Genomic DNA, 16,128 nt, shown 5'->3' with positions numbered 1-16,128 from the left:
TAGCGAGGCTATATACAGTAGAGAGGCAATAACAGTAGTGAGGCTATATACAGTAGAGAGGCAATAACAGTAGAGAGACTATATACAGTAGAGAGGCAATAACAGTAGTGAGGCTATAACAGTAGCGAGGCTATATACAGTAGAGAGGCAATAACAGTAGTGAGGCTATATACAGTAGTGAGGCTATAACAGTAGTGAGGCTATATACAGTAGCGAGGATATATATAGTAGTGAGGCTATATACAGTAGTGAGGCTATATACAGTAGCAAGGCTATAACAGTAGTGAGGCTATATACAGTAGAGAGGCTCTATACAGTAACGAGGATATTTATAGTAGTGAGGCTATATACAGCAGTGAGGCTATAACAGTAGTGAGGCTATATACAGTAGAGGCTATATACAGTAGCGAGGATATATATAGTAGTGAGGCTATATACAGTAGTGAGGCTATATACAGTAGTGAGGATATATACAGTAGCAAGGCTATAACAGTAGTAAGGCTAAAACAGTAGTGAGGCTATATACAGTAGTGAGGCTATAACAGTAGCGAGGATATATATAGTAGTGAGGCTATATACAGTAGAGAGGCTATATACAGTAGAGAGGCTATAACAGTAGTGAGGCTATATACAGTAGAGAGGCTCTATACAGTAACGAGGATATATATATAGTAGTGAGGCTATAACAGTAGTGAGGCTATAACAGTAGTAAGGCTAAAACAGTAGTGAGGCTATATACAGTAGTGAGGCTATATACAGTAGTGAGGCTATATACAGTAGTGAGGATATATATAGTAGTGAGGCTATATACAGTAGTGAGGCTATAACAGTAGTAAGGCTAAAACAGTAGTGAGGCTATATACAGTAGTGAGGCTATATACAGTAGTGAGGCTATATACAGTAGTGAGGCTATATACAGTAGTGAGGCTATATACAGTACAAGGCTATATACAGTAGTGAGGCTATATACAGTAGTGAGGATATATATAGTAGTGAGGCTATAACAGTAGTGAGGCTATAACAGTAGTAAGGCTATAACAGTAGCGAGGCTATATACAGTAGAGAGGCTATATACAGTAGAGAGGCAATAACAGTAGTGAGGCTATATACAGTAGTGAGGCTATATACAGTAGAGAGGCTCTATACAGTAACGAGGATATATATATAGTAGTGAGGCTATAACAGTAGTGAGGCTATAACAGTAGTAAGGCTATAACAGTAGCGAGGCTATATACAGTAGAGAGGCTATATACAGTAGAGAGGCAATAACAGTAGTGAGGCTATATACAGTAGAGAGGCAATAACAGTAGTGAGGCTATATACAGTAGAGAGGCTCTATACAGTAACGAGGATATATATAGTAGTGAGGCTATATACAGCAGTGAGGCTATAACAGTAGTGAGGCTATATACAGTAGAGAGGCTATATAATGTAGCGAGGATATATATAGTAGTGAGGCTATATACAGTAGTGAGGCTATATATAGTAGTGAGGCTATAACAGTAGTGAGGCTATATACAGTAGAGGCTATATACAGTAGTAAGGCTATAACAGTAGAGAGGCTATAACAGTAACGAGGATATATATAGTAGTGAGGCTATAACAGTAGTAAGGCTATAACAGTAGAGAGGCTATATACAGTAGTGAGGCTATAACAGTAGTGAGGATATATATAGTAGTGAGGCTATAACAGTAGTGAGGCTATAACAGTAGAGAGGCTATATACAGTAGCGAGGATATATATAGTAGTGAGGCTATAACAGTAGCAAGGCTATAACAGTAGTGAGGCTATATACAGTAGTGAGGCTATATACAGTAACGAGGATATATATAGTAGTGAGGCTATAACAGTAGTGAGGCTATAACAGTAGAGAGGCTATATACAGTAGTGAGGCTATAACAGTAGTAAGGCTATAACAGTAGAGAGGCTATATACAGTAGTGAGGCTATAACAGTAGTGAGGATATATACAGTAGTGAGGCTATATACAGTAACGAGGATATATATAGTAGTGAGGCTATAACAGTAGTGAGGCTATAACAGTAGAGAGGCTATATACAGTAGTGAGGCTATAACAGTAGTGAGGCTATATACAGTAGTGAGGCTATATACAGTAACGAGGATATATATAGTAGTGAGGCTATAACAGTAGTGAGGCTATAACAGTAGTAAGGCTATAACAGTAGAGAGGCTATATACAGTAGTGAGGCTATAACAGTAGTGAGGCTATATACAGTAGCGAGGATATATATAGTAGTGAGGCTATAACAGTAGCAAGGCTATAACAGTAGTGAGGCTATATACAGTAGAGAGGCAATATACAGTAGTGAGGCTATATACAGTAGAGAGGCAATAACAGTAGCGAGGCTATATACAGTAGAGAGGCTCTATACAGTAACGAGGATATATATAGTAGTGAGGCTATATACAGCAGTGAGGCTATACCAGTAGTGAGGCTATATACAGTAGATAGGCTATATACAGTAGCGAGGATATATATAGTAGTGAGGCTATATACAGTAGTGAGACTATATACAGTAGTGAGGCTATAACAGTAGAGAGGCTATATACAGTAGCGAGGATATATATATAGTAGTGAGGCTATAACAGTAGTGAGGCTATATACAGTAGAGGCTATATACAGTAGTAAGGCTATAACAGTAGAGAGGCTATAAAAGTAACGAGGATATATATAGTAGTGAGGCTATATACAGTAACGAGGATATATATAGTAGTGAGGCTATAACAGTAGTGAGGCTATATACAGTAGTGAGGCTATAACAGTAGTAAGGCTATAACAGTAGTGAGGCTATATACAGTAGTGAGGCTATAACAGTAGTAAGGCTATAACAGTAGTGAGGCTATAACAGTAGTAAAGCTATAACAGTAGCGAGGCTATATACAGTAGAGGCTATATACAGTAGCGAGGATATATATAGTAGTGAGGCTATATACAGTAGTGAGGCTATATACAGTAGCAAGGCTATAACAGTAGTGAGGCTATATACAGTAGTGAGGCTATATACAGTAGAGAGGCTATATACAGTAGTGAGGCTATATGCAGTAGTGAGGCTATTTACAGTAGCGAGGATATATATAGTAGTGAGGCAATAACAGTAGTGAGGCTATAACAGTAGCGAGGCTATATACAGTAGTGAGGCTATATACAGTACTGAGGCTATATACAGTAGTGAGGCTATAACAGTAGTGAGGCTATAACAGTAGTGAGGATATATACAGTAGTGAGGCTATATACAGTAGTGAGGATATATACAGTAGTGAGGATATATACAGTAGAGAGGCTCTATACAGTAGAGAGGCAATAACAGTAGTGAGGCTATAACAGTAGCGAGGCTATATACAGTAGTGAGGCTATATACAGTAGTGAGGCTATATACAATAGTGAGGCTATAACAGTAGTGAGGCTATAACAGTAGTGAGGCTATAACAGTAGTGAGGCTATATACAGTAGCGAGGCTATATACAGTAGCGAGGCTATATACAGTAGTGAGGCTATAACAGTAGTGAGGCTATAACAGTAGTGACCACCATAGTCTCTGTGCAGACCACCATAGTCTCTGTGCCCAAGAACACTAAGGCAACCTGTCTAAATGACTACAGATCCGTAGCACTCACATCCGTAACCATGAAGTGCTTTGAAAGGCTGGTAATGGCTCACAATAACACCATTATCCCAGAAACCCTAGACACACTCCAATTTGCATACCGCCCAAACAGATCCACAGATGATGCAATCTCTATTGCACTCCACAATGCCCTTTCCCACCTGGACAAAAGGAACGCCTACGTGAGAATGCTATTCATTTATTACAGCTCAGCATTCAACACCATAGTGCCCTTAAAACTCATCACTAAGCTAAAGATCCTGGGACTAAACACCTCCCTCTGCAACTGGATCCTGGACTTCCTGACAGGCGCCCCCAGGTGGTGAGGGTAGTTAGCAACACATCTGCTATGCTGATCCTCAACACTGGAGCCCCTCAGGGGTGCGTGCTCAGTCCCCTCCTGTGCTCCCTATTCACCCACGACTGCGTGGCCAGGCACGACTCCAACACCATCATTAAGTTTGCAGACGACACAACAGGCCTGATCACCGACAACGACGAGACAGCCTAGAGGGAGGAGGTCAGAGAACTGGCCGGGTGGTGCCAGAATAACAACCTATCCCTCAACATAATCAAGACAAAGGAGATGATTGTGGACTACAGGAAAAGGAGGACCGAGCATGCCCCCATTCTCATCGACGGGGCTGTAGTGGAGCAGGTTGAGAGCTTCAAGTTCCTTAGTGTCCACATCACCAACAAACTAACATGGTCCAAGCACACCAAGACAGTCGTGAAGAGGGCAGGAAACTACAAAGATTTGTCATGGGTCCTCAGATCCTCAAAAGGCTCTACAGCTGCAACATCGAGAGCATCCTGACTGGTTGCATCACTGCCTGGTACGGAAACTGCTCGGCCTACGTGATATACCATACACCCATACAATTACAGGGCATATAAACAACGCACTGGGGGACATTATCCTTTACAAATACAGGGTTACATGTCCCAAATGATATGACAACCAAACAGAGCTAGCCATCTCACAATAACTAGCTCGCAGTAGAAACTACTAAATAGCATAACCATAAATATGACATAAACACCTGAAAGATATGAAATATGTACTTACATATCAACAAGGACGCACACTGGCCTTGTCTAACACAATGAAAGCTAACTGGTGTGAAAACACAAGGATGGCTGGAACTTTCTTTCACTTGACTTCTCTGCAGCTGATCTTCTTCTCTGAGCTGGAGATCGCCCAGCATGCTCTGCTCCACTTCACCGGTGGGCGGAGCTACTGCTCTGATATGATGAACTAACATTACTGACATGATTAACTGCAAATACTTCACAGCCTTTGGACACTTAGTGTGCATCCCTAATGACACCCTATTCCCTATATAGAGAAATATAGGGTGCTGTTTTGGGATGTAGACCGAGTCTTTGCTGCATTTTCTGTTATTCCTTGAAGACAAGCAGACTGGCCTTTTTTCAAGTTGGCTCAGCCTATGATAAATGTTTACTCTGTTGATCCTCTCATGTGTGTCAGTGTGTCAACGAGCCGTCCTTAACTGACATTATCAGACTAGGAGAAATGCAGGCACTTGACCCGTATGTCCATACATGAGCGCGTGCACACACGCTGAGAAGACAGTCACATGAGAACACACCCACACACACACGCTCCCACCCACACACGCACGCACAGACACAGACACACACACACACACACACACAGGAACCAGACTTAATCCCCCTGGGAGGGTGATCAGGGTAGCTCCCAGCTAACGCTAATCCCATAAACAAACAGTAGTTTGTGAGGAGGGGAAAGGCATTGTCTCTTGGGCTCACCTGGTTATATGTACTAGACCTGGGTTCAATTAGTAGTTGTTTCTTACAAATACTTAAGCTGTGGTTGGTTGAGATTGTCTGGCGCTATGGAACCAACGGAGTACTTGAAAGTGCAAACCCTGCCCATCTAGCACTTCAGGCAGGCTCTGACAAATGCTGAAAGTATTTGAAAGGATACATATATTATTTGAACCCAGGCGTGTTTATATACGCTACAGGTAGAATGTTGGAACAGCCAACAGGATTAGAGCAGGATATCCATAATACAACCGGCGACAAACAGTTGGTGGAACCTCTCATTTGAATGATATGTGGATCAACATTCAGGTGTCACATTCACCTCCCACGTTGGAGTGGGAGACTGATTTATATGGGTTTTGTGTGTGTGTGTGTGTGTGTGTGTGTGTGTGTGTGTGTGTGTGTGTGTGTGTGTGTGTGTGTGTGTGTGTGTGTGTGTGTGTGTGTGTGTGTACATGTTTTAGTATACTGTGATTACCAAAAGTCCTTACAAGAATAGTAAACCAACAAAAATTCAGAGAAGTGAGGACATTTTGCCAGTCCTCACTTAGGTTAGGTTTAGAGTTAAGGTTAGAATTAGGGTTAGTGGTTAGGTTTAGGGGTGAAGGTTAGAGTTAGGGTTAGGGTTAGGTCTAGAGTTAAGGTTAGAATTAGGGTTAGTGGTTAGGTTTAGGGGTGAAGGTTAGAGTTAGGTTTAGGTTTAGAGTTAAGGTTAGAATTAGAGTTAGTGGTTAGGTTTAGGGGTGAAGGTTAGGGTTAGGTTTAGGTTTAGAGTTAAGGTTAGAATTAGGGTTAGTGGTTAGATTTAGGGGTGAAGGTTAGAGTTAGGGTTAGGGGTGAAGGTTAGGGTTAGGTTTAGGGGTTAGGGATGCTGGTCTCCATAAAGTTCTCACAAGTATAGTAAGACATTGCTGATTCAGATGGGTTGGGTCTCTGCTGTTCTGTAAAGAATGTATTCAATTTAGCTCATTTCTCATTTTCTAATGTTGGAAATTCCCCCTCCCCCGCTCCTCTGCCACCATCCTCCTGCTGTTGCACAAGCAGAATCTACTGACACCTAGCGGTAGTATGAGTAATAACACACGGGTTACTTTCTAAGTTGTATGTCGTCTCTCACCGTCAGGGAAGGGTTCAATTAGACTGTTTCTCAAGTAGGCCTACAACGCTGATGTTAGCAGCAGAACAAACTCCAATCACAGGTAAAGAGTAGTTCAATAGTTACAACAGCAAAGCTAACAGTTAGTTAACTAACTAGTTAGCTGATTTAGCCTACATCCTCTACATTCGCTATGCTCAGCTGATAGCCCATATACTGCCCTCTCTGTGAGCAGTAGCTTAGGCTAGGTAGCTTACTGACAGTGGGATGAGTGTCTTTGAACACCTGCCTCTCCAAAGGTATGTGCACAGCCCTGTATCCAGTATATGTATGCACCCACACACACGTGTATGGTACATGCTTTAAGCCAGACATCCCAATCATGGGACATTACATTACAGTGGTTGGTCGGGCACTCTCAGTGTTAACAGACCTGGTTCAATCTGTAGCCATGTTCTGTTCCAACAGAGATGGTTCAATCTGTAGCCAATGCCTGGAGCGGTTTGGCAGGTGACAACACATAGCGGGTCTGAGCATGTTACTAGAATTACTGACAATCTTTGGAGTTAGGCTAGTCTATAACACTACATAAACATTGCATTTATTTACACTTCCAGATGATAACTATCTACGATAATCAAGCCAGAGAGATACAACTGTTTCATGTGTTCTGTCTCCCATGAAACAGGCATCATAATAAATAATCAAATGAGTATTCGACTATAGAATCCAGCCATATGTTCTGTGGGTAAATTCTATGAATTCTATTTCTATGGACCCAAAAAATTCAAGGAACCACAATACCAAAAATCTTCGACAATATGCTTTTCTCTTGCCTCCTCACTTTTCCCTGCGTGTACTGCTTGTCCCTGTATTTTAAAAGTTGAATTGAGTCCCAAAACATCAATGGTTAATGTGTAGAGAGAGGAGAGAGAGAGAGAGACAGAGAGAGGAGAGAGAGAGAGGGAGAGGGGATACGGAGAGAGATTGGGCTAAAACCAACCCCCCTGGATTTTTCAGTTAGGTTCTGCTGCTCCGGTGTCTTACTTGTCAGTTCTCTCTTGTGCGGTGGTTAGTGTGGATTCTCTTCAACGCATTGATAAGATCTCTACAAATAATATTCAAGGTAGGTTCATTTCACATCTGTATGCAATGTCGCAGTGCTAATCTATGTTAATAGAAAGAGTTTTACCAAATACGCAGTGATTGGATGCGTTGCTTTTACGCGCTAGAATTGCGTCTTACTTTATATCTGTTGTAAAAGATAAGGGTGTCTGCAGTGTGCTGAATCTCTTCTCAGAACATGTTTGAATTCGGTTGAATCCAATTTCACTTTCTGTTTATTAGATTTCGTTTGACATGTATGTAGCCTGTTGTGTGGAATGCACAAGCCGGTAACTTATTTTTGGTCTGTGGACCGTGGGAACTTTACAGACCATGCCCATCGCAATGAGACGTTATTGGGGTAATCAGTGTACGGCAATTAGGCTGAATTTAGACAGGCAGTCTTTTGACCAATTAGATCAGTTCTGATAAAGATCTGATGTGATTGGGGTAATTACCAGTCAATGGGCTGAATTGGACATTTAGGCATATGAGCACAAGACGTTGAAAAAACGTCTGAACCAATTTTGCTTAGTGGGATGTGATTCCATGGAAATGTGCAGTGAGATACAACAACGGTCACTATCATATTTTTAAGAACAGTTAGAATTCTCTATATGTATCCTATTATATCCAGGCTATATTGTGGAATTTGTGTTGGCTATGCATTTTTTTTTTTTGTTGTTTGTTTGAAACATATACATCCTATTAAATTGAGTATTCTAATTCCTAGCAATTCTATAGTTTGAACCTTGAAACGTCAAGTTTGTTGCCCTAATTTCATTGGCTACAGATTAGATTCGAGTTAACGTTTCCAGACAAGGCCATTTTTTAAATCTTACCATATGACTCAAGGCAAGAAAAAAAAAATCCATTCTCAAAACACAAGACTCAAAGGAATGCGACCCGGTTGACACTTAATGGTTTTCTTACATAAACATCATCTGATCAAAGACATTCTCCACTCTGGTTTCGATTTCTTTTGACAAGGCATTATTTATGAAAGTATATGCATTCCAGATTAAATTCCATACATTTTACATTGATTTCCTTCTGGAAACTTGAGCAACTCAAATTTACTCCAACCTACTGACATTTCACCCCGACTGTGCTATGACGAAGCTGGCAGGTGAAAGTGTCCGCGTGTGCCAACTTTACGCACGCACTGTTATGACGCTGAATGTCTAATATCGTTAACGTGATTAACTCACTCTTTAAACATAATTAAGGTAGTTAAGGAAAGAGCTTGAAACATTTCACATGGCCTCTTTAGGTACTCGCTAACTCAGTCAAAACCTTTACCCCAAGTGGTCACTATGTGTTTTAAACTAAGCGCATGTGTCGCTATCTCAATGTCGACTCTGCTCCACACTTCCCATAAGCCCAATGTTTTAATAAAAAAGGAATCACTATAGCAAACGTTTTAGGGCAACGAATTAAAGATTGCCTTCAATAGGCTCATTTAATTCAAATTAAAATGTAGATAAATGTTTTTAGTTATTTAAAAAAATATATGTTTATTTGTTTTTCATTATGTGTTTGTAATTAGTCATACTGTACTGTTCTCACCCTAATGTCCTCTGTATTATTTAATTCACAGGAGTTGGACAATAAGCGGCTCAGTCAAAACCCCTTCAAACAGAGCACATGAGCACCCCCTGGTGGCATTGACAAGCATAACACCTGTGATCAGAAACGTGGGGAAAGAAAACCACTACCTGACTCAGCTGCAACTAACACCTTCTTGTCTATTGGATTATAGTTCTGTCATTCTATGGAGCGAAACTCACAGAGATCCCCCATACCAACTGGTATTGATCGGTAACTGAAGCATGACAAGTTAAACTATGCGTTAATTAATACCTAGAATAAGGTATTAAAAAGTCAACCAAAGAGTTCACTAAAGAAGACTTAACAAACAACAGAAACATGGAGATGGAAGCCTCCCGTGCTGCTTACGCTGGGACCTTCCCCACTGAATCTATAGGCTCTCTACCCACCAACACCTCTCCAAGCCTGCTCCAATTCTTCTGGGATTACCAGAACAATGATGTCATTGTGACGCACTACAACTACACAGGCAAGCTCCAGACAGACAGGTATCGTGAAGGGTTAAAACCTGAAGCCATAGCCTTCCTGGTAGTGTGTCTTCTTATCATCCTGGAGAATGCTGTGGTTCTAATAGCCATCTGGACCAATAAGAAGTTCCACCTGCCCATGTACTATCTCCTAGGTAACCGTTGTTGTTTTTGTCCTACACCCACCCCCCTTTCTTCAGAGGACAACTTGACTATACTATATTGACTATACTTGACTATACGTTATATAACTTTAAAAAAATGTTATGTTACAATATAATTTTTAAAAATCCACCATATGCAATTCCATTAATTTTCTATATTTTCTTCCTAGGTAACCTGACTCTGTCAGACCTCCTGGCCGGTGTCACCTACATGGCTAATATCATCATGTCTGGTCCTAATACACTGAGACTAACTCCAATACTCTGGTTTCTGAGGGAAGGAGGCGTCTTTATCACATTAGCCGCCTCCGTCATCAGCCTATTGGCCATCGCTATAGAACGCCACGTTACCATGGTGACAATGAAACCATACCACGGGGCAAAGAAGGGTCGGCTGCTGGCTCTGATTGGGGGGAGCTGGGCGTTAGCAGGGCTGCTGGGGGTGCTCCCCGTCCTGGGCTGGAACTGTATGGGTCATCTGGACCACTGTTCCACGGTTCTCCCGCTCTACGCCAAGTCTTACATCCTGTGCTGCGTGTCCGTGTTCAGCGGCGTGCTCCTCGCCATCGTCGTTCTCTACGCCCGCGTCTTCCGTATCGTGCGCACTAACACCCAGCGCCAACGCCTCGGAGGAGCAAAGGGAAGCCTTCGCAAAGGCCTCGCCAGAAAATCCCAGAAGTACATGGCGCTCCTCAAGACAGTCACTATTGTACTCGGCGTCTTCATCGCTTGTTGGTTGCCGCTCTTCCTCCTCCTCGGCCTAGACTCATTCTGCCCTGCCCGCCGCTGCCGACTGCTCCTCAAGGCGGACTACTTCCTGGGCGTTGCCATGGTGAACTCGCTCCTCAACCCCATAATATACACCCTGACCAGCAAAGACATGCGTCGCGCTATTTTAAAACTGCTCTGCCGCCCGTGTCTCATGACCAAGGACGGGCAGGTGAAGAGGATGGGGGTGCCGTTCCTGGAGTGTAGCTTCAGTAAGACGGAGGTGGCATCGAAGAAGCTGGAAGGCCTGGAGACGACGATCTCCTCTGGGAACATCGTCACGGCTCAGTCACCCATAAAGACTCTCTACCCCAAGCTCTTCAAGGTCTAAAGAGCCTAATGTGGATAGCTCTGTGATGGACAGGGAACTAACTCCCTATGGAAGATGGACAACATAAGTGCTCCATATGGCCTCCTGAAAAGACAAGACCTGAGGGACCCTTTGGGCAGCTCTGTGTTTGAGAGAGTAAACCATAGAATTAGGGGCTTTGTCCCTTCCAGTAATTGTATTTCTATGGAGTGAACTTCATATTGAAGTGGTGGACAACAGGAGTGCTCAATATGGCCACCTGAAAACTGCATCACTTCCTGTTTGGCAACTCAACTCCAATGGCCTCCGGCAGACTAGCCTACATCTATAGCTCTCTTCTGGCCAATGAACTAAGCCTAAGAGCAAACCCTCAAAAAGACAGGTGAATGATCTATGATTGCGACAGATATAGCTACAGGTGTTTTTGATGAGAGCATCAAGTTCAGACATATCTCTCTTCAGCAAGTCTGTAGTGGTGCACTTGCAGCAATATCACCACATCAAAAGACTGATGTTGTAAGAATGATGACTAAACATCAAGCCAGGTGGAAGAAATGAAAATGTGAATTAAGCAACTCTTCTGGTATTCACAAAAACCTTCCAGAACTGATTTGCACTAAGTTAACTCTGCATTGAGAGAGCATTGAAAGCCATGGATTAAGATTGGACATTCTGTTCTAGAACTAAGACTGTAAACTGGACATTCCAACCATGTTGAGTTGTTGTGGCGAGTGCGCCTCGGTTTACTTCACCCAACATTTCTGTGTTGTTGTTGTTTGAAATGCCTTAAAGAAGGCATAATATGGACATAATAATAATATGCCTGTGGTCACCTGGACTTCGCTGGCTCGAAGGTCCATGTTGTGCCTGCCTGTGTCCCAAATGGCACCCTATTCCCTTTACAGTGCACTACTTTTGACATTTGGGGTACACTCCGAGACGCCGGTTGTGATAACCCCATACAGCTAGCTACACAGTGTGCCCAAACAGAAGCCTATACAGGAAGTGGATGCTGTGTTGTTCACCCACCAGTTTCTCTTTGAAACACAAACACACAATGGAAACCTACGCATGCACCTAAACATTGTGGTACCTGGATGTGGAGGGAGATGTCAAACAATATTAAGATCACAGGATGCTGGTGAGGGGAGGACGACTCATAATAATGGCTGGAATGGAATAAATGGAATGGTGTTAAAAGTCATATAAACCAAGTGTTTTCTACCGTTCCATTAATTCTGTTCCAGCCATCACTATAAGCCCCTCCTCCCCAATTAAGGTGCCATCAGCCACCCGTGACTGAGATTATAATTTGAGTAGAAAATCTCCCCACTGTTTTAGTGGCATTTTAGCTGTAACTGTTGTTCTGGGCTTACTCAGTCAAGTGGAAACTACCTGTTGGTTCCTGATTGGAATTTATATTTTAAATGCCATCACACACACTACAATACAAAAACACTACTATAAGAATGCCACTATGAACCCAACTACCTGCAGCTCTAATCAGTGATGGACTTCTTCCCCAAGCAAAGGACTTCATGCAGTCCTTTGTGTTCCTCTTGTGTTATTGTATCGATAAGAACCGTCTGTTGCACTTGGGGGTCTCTGTTTTGAAGACCGTGTTATAACTGATGAAACAACAGATCACCAGGTAACAGGTTACCATCCTAACCTGCTAGTCGGCATCATCCAGCTGCATTGGCTGTTTGGTAACGTTAGACTAGAACGTGCTTGTCAGCTATAAATCAAGATCAAAGTGGGAAGTTACACAGATGTATACAGTGCAATTCTAAGTTACAAACCCATTGACACATCTGTTATTTCTGGCTTTAGAGAGGCTTTTCCTATACAGTCTATGGACCTGAATGTATATTTTTCAACATTTAAACTGGTAATGTCATCTAGCAATTCCAAAATAAATCGTGTTCTGTATTTGGATGGATGAGAAGGTGCACCATACTTTTGTACTGTGTGGTGTGTATTGAGCAATTTATTTGTGTATTTCTAAAGGAATTTGTTAGGGCTTGTACTTTGTACTGTAAAGTATATGCTTTTTGTACTACCAAGGTTCTACCATTATTAAAACAACTGTTTTCTGAAGAATCTGATTATAAAGTTGGTGTTCACTCTGCAGGATTATGCACAGGTGTACAGAGCCTTCAGAAAGTATTCAAACTCCTTTTCCATATGTTGTTGTTACAGACTGGATTTGTCACTGGCCTACAGACAATACCCCATAACGTCAAAGTGGAATTATGTTTTACTAATTCATTCCAAATGAAAAGCTGAAATGTCCTAAGTCAATAAGTATTTTACTCCTTTGTTATGGCAAGCCTAAATAGGTTCAGGAGTAAAATTGAGCTAAACAAGTCACATAAATTGCATGGACTCTCCAATAAAAGTGTTTAACATGATTTTTGAATGATGCCCTTATTTCTGTACCCCACACATCTGGAAGGTCCCTCAGTCCAGCAGTGAATTTCAAACACAGATTCAACCATAAAGACCAGGGAGGTTTTACAAAACCTCACAAAGAAGGGCACCTATTGGTAGATGGGTAAAAATAAAAAACAGAGGAAAACCTGGTTGTCTGATTCCAACAGACACTGGGAGACAAATTCACCTTTCAGCAGCACAATAACCTAAAACACAGAGAGTTGCTTACCAAGAAAACAGTCAATGTTCCTCAGTGGCCTAGTTACGGTTTTGAATTAAATCAACTTGAAAACCTATGGCAAGACTTGAAGATGGCTGTCTAGCAGTGACCAACAACCAACTTGATAGAGCTTTTAATCGTTTAAAAAAATATATGTAACCATTATTTAACTAGGCAAGTCAGTTAAGAACAAATTCTTATTTACAATGACGGCCTACACCAGCCAAACCGGGACGACACTCGGCCAATTTTGCGGCGACCTATGGGACTCCTAATCACAGCCGGTTGTGATACAGCCGGCCGTAAAATATTGTACTATCCAGTTATTCAAAGCTCTTAGAGTCTTACCCAGAATGACTCACAGCTGTAATCACTGCCAAATGTGATTCTAACAGGGGTGTGAATGCTTATGTGACTGAGATATTTATGTATTTAATTTTCAATTAAATTTGCTAAAATGTTTGAAAACATGTTTTCACTTTGTCCTTAAGGGGTATTGTGTGTAGATGGGTGAGAAAAACAACAATTGAATACATGTTGAATTCAGGCTGTAACACAAACCGTAGAGTAAGTCAAGGGGTATGAATACTTTCTGAAGGCACTGTATGTGTGTGTGTGCAAACCTGCGTGTACTTGTGCATACGTGCGTTGGCGTGCATGTCCTCCCCTCGTGGAGGAGCTGAGTGAGTGAAATAGCATTTCTTAGAGAACTGTGGCAGGAAACAGTCTCAGACCCCCCCCTCTCCAACATCTGTTAATAACATTGGTCTGGATACTGTATAGCTTCTGACATGATTCAAATATTTCCGTCGTCCAGCTCCTGTCTGACTGACTGCGAACACACAAAGAGCCTATTCTTCAAAGCCAGGCCCCTGACACATGGCCTTCCTGTCTCTCTTAACCTGTTATACCAGGGTCGTATTAATACAGTATCAAACAGGAGGAAAAAAGACTGTAACAGGAAGGGATGACCACCTGAGCTTGTCCAATAAGAAAGGCTTGTTTTCATGATCATTGGCAAAAAAAAAAGTGTGGTGCACTAATGAATACATTAGTTACATGTAGACATAATGAGGTGTTGTTTCACCAGGCCATAATCCCAGCTCGTAACTCATCCAAGGTACACTAGTCTTGTCCTCTGGTTGTGCGTCATAGATACGGTCCAGAAATGGTCCAGAAATGGACATACACATGTATGGTAATAAAAGGGTTATAGGTTTCTAAAGCTGCACTCCAGTCTCCTTTCCAGTTCATTTGTCTACTTAACAAAAGGCATTTCTCAATAGGTGGTCCAGGGATCCTCATGACATGGGCAGGCAGGCCTTTCCTCTTCTGTTTTCCTTTGCCGATGACATCAGAGGGCACCATCAGACCAACTCCTTGAATGACCTCCTCCATGAACTTTACACTTGTGTCTAAAAAAAACACAATTTTAAGTAGAAATTCTGTCTGTTCTATAGATTAGGGTCACAGTTAGGATCATTGAGTTGTCCTCTTTACAGTGAATACTATGTTTCACAAACAACCCCATGAGATCTATTTACTAGACATTTAAGTCAATCCTAATAATCTACCCAGGTTTAACATGTAAAGATCATTAACCCCGTAGAGTGAAGTGTCTTTTGTTAGTATTGTGAGACTTTAAACACCTCTGGGTTATCTGTTTCTATAGCGATGGCTTTCAGGTTATTAGACGGTTCACAGTGAATAACACACACACACACACACACACACACACACACACACACACACACACACACACACACACACACACACACACACACACACACACACACACACACACACACATACACACCAGACACGTGTGGATGATTTATGAGTCTACTATAGAAGCAGCGTAGTGTACAGCATACAGTAACATAATACCAGCTGGACTGAAAAAACAAATCTATTCAATACTAATACCACACAGTGTACTGTACATACAGTTTACCACAAAACAGATTAATCATCCCCCTCTGTCTGTCTCTTTGTCTCTCTTTCTCTCTCATTTTCTCATTCTGTCTGTCTCTCCCTCTCTCCAGTTGTTACTATGGCTCTTAAAACATGAGAGAAGTATTGTGTGGTTGTAACCTGCGAGTTGATCTAACTTGGATACATAGATCAAACACATAATCTGACATACCGGTTTTCCACGATACGATGACCACATAGAAGACCAACAGCAAACGTTGGTATGGTATATACCGTAGGCATATAGGTTTCCCCACTTGTTAGCACCACCCTTTGCCACTACCTCCATGAACATGACCATGTTCTGAAAGATGTCAAAGGTCGGTGAACCCTAACGTTAGCCTCCTTCCTGGGGCACTGACCCCTGTGCTGCAGGACTGTAAAATCGATTCCCCGCAGCTGTTCTAAGGTCTCTTATGCACAACAAAGGAGCAAGTTGTACCCAGGATAGATGGCGAGGTAGAGACTCCCGTGAATCTGTCTCAGGAATACCCAAACACTGGCCCTGGGCTACCTTTCCTTCCTGCAGTGGAATGGCAG

General features: G+C 42.1%; 1 protein-coding gene across 1 annotated transcript; it reads left to right on the top strand.

Moving 5' to 3' along the window:
• The first annotated feature begins 7,519 nt into the window (after nucleotides 1–7,519).
• On the top strand, nucleotides 7,520–13,061 carry LOC110493438 (sphingosine 1-phosphate receptor 1). Its single transcript, XM_021567705.2, has 3 exons — nucleotides 7,520–7,660; nucleotides 9,239–9,871; nucleotides 10,051–13,061. The coding sequence occupies exons 2-3, from the start codon at nucleotides 9,568–9,570 to the stop codon at nucleotides 10,977–10,979; spliced, it is 1,233 nt and encodes a 410-aa protein (XP_021423380.2). The 5' UTR covers nucleotides 7,520–7,660; nucleotides 9,239–9,567; the 3' UTR covers nucleotides 10,980–13,061.
• Nucleotides 13,062–16,128: the final 3,067 nt, after the last annotated feature.

This window comes from Oncorhynchus mykiss, chromosome 13 (genome assembly GCF_013265735.2).
Source record: "Oncorhynchus mykiss isolate Arlee chromosome 13, USDA_OmykA_1.1, whole genome shotgun sequence".
Classification (NCBI taxonomy): Eukaryota; Metazoa; Chordata; class Actinopteri; order Salmoniformes; family Salmonidae; genus Oncorhynchus; species Oncorhynchus mykiss.
Note: the sequence above shows the minus strand (reverse complement) of the source record. Positions and strands in the feature narration are given on the sequence as shown.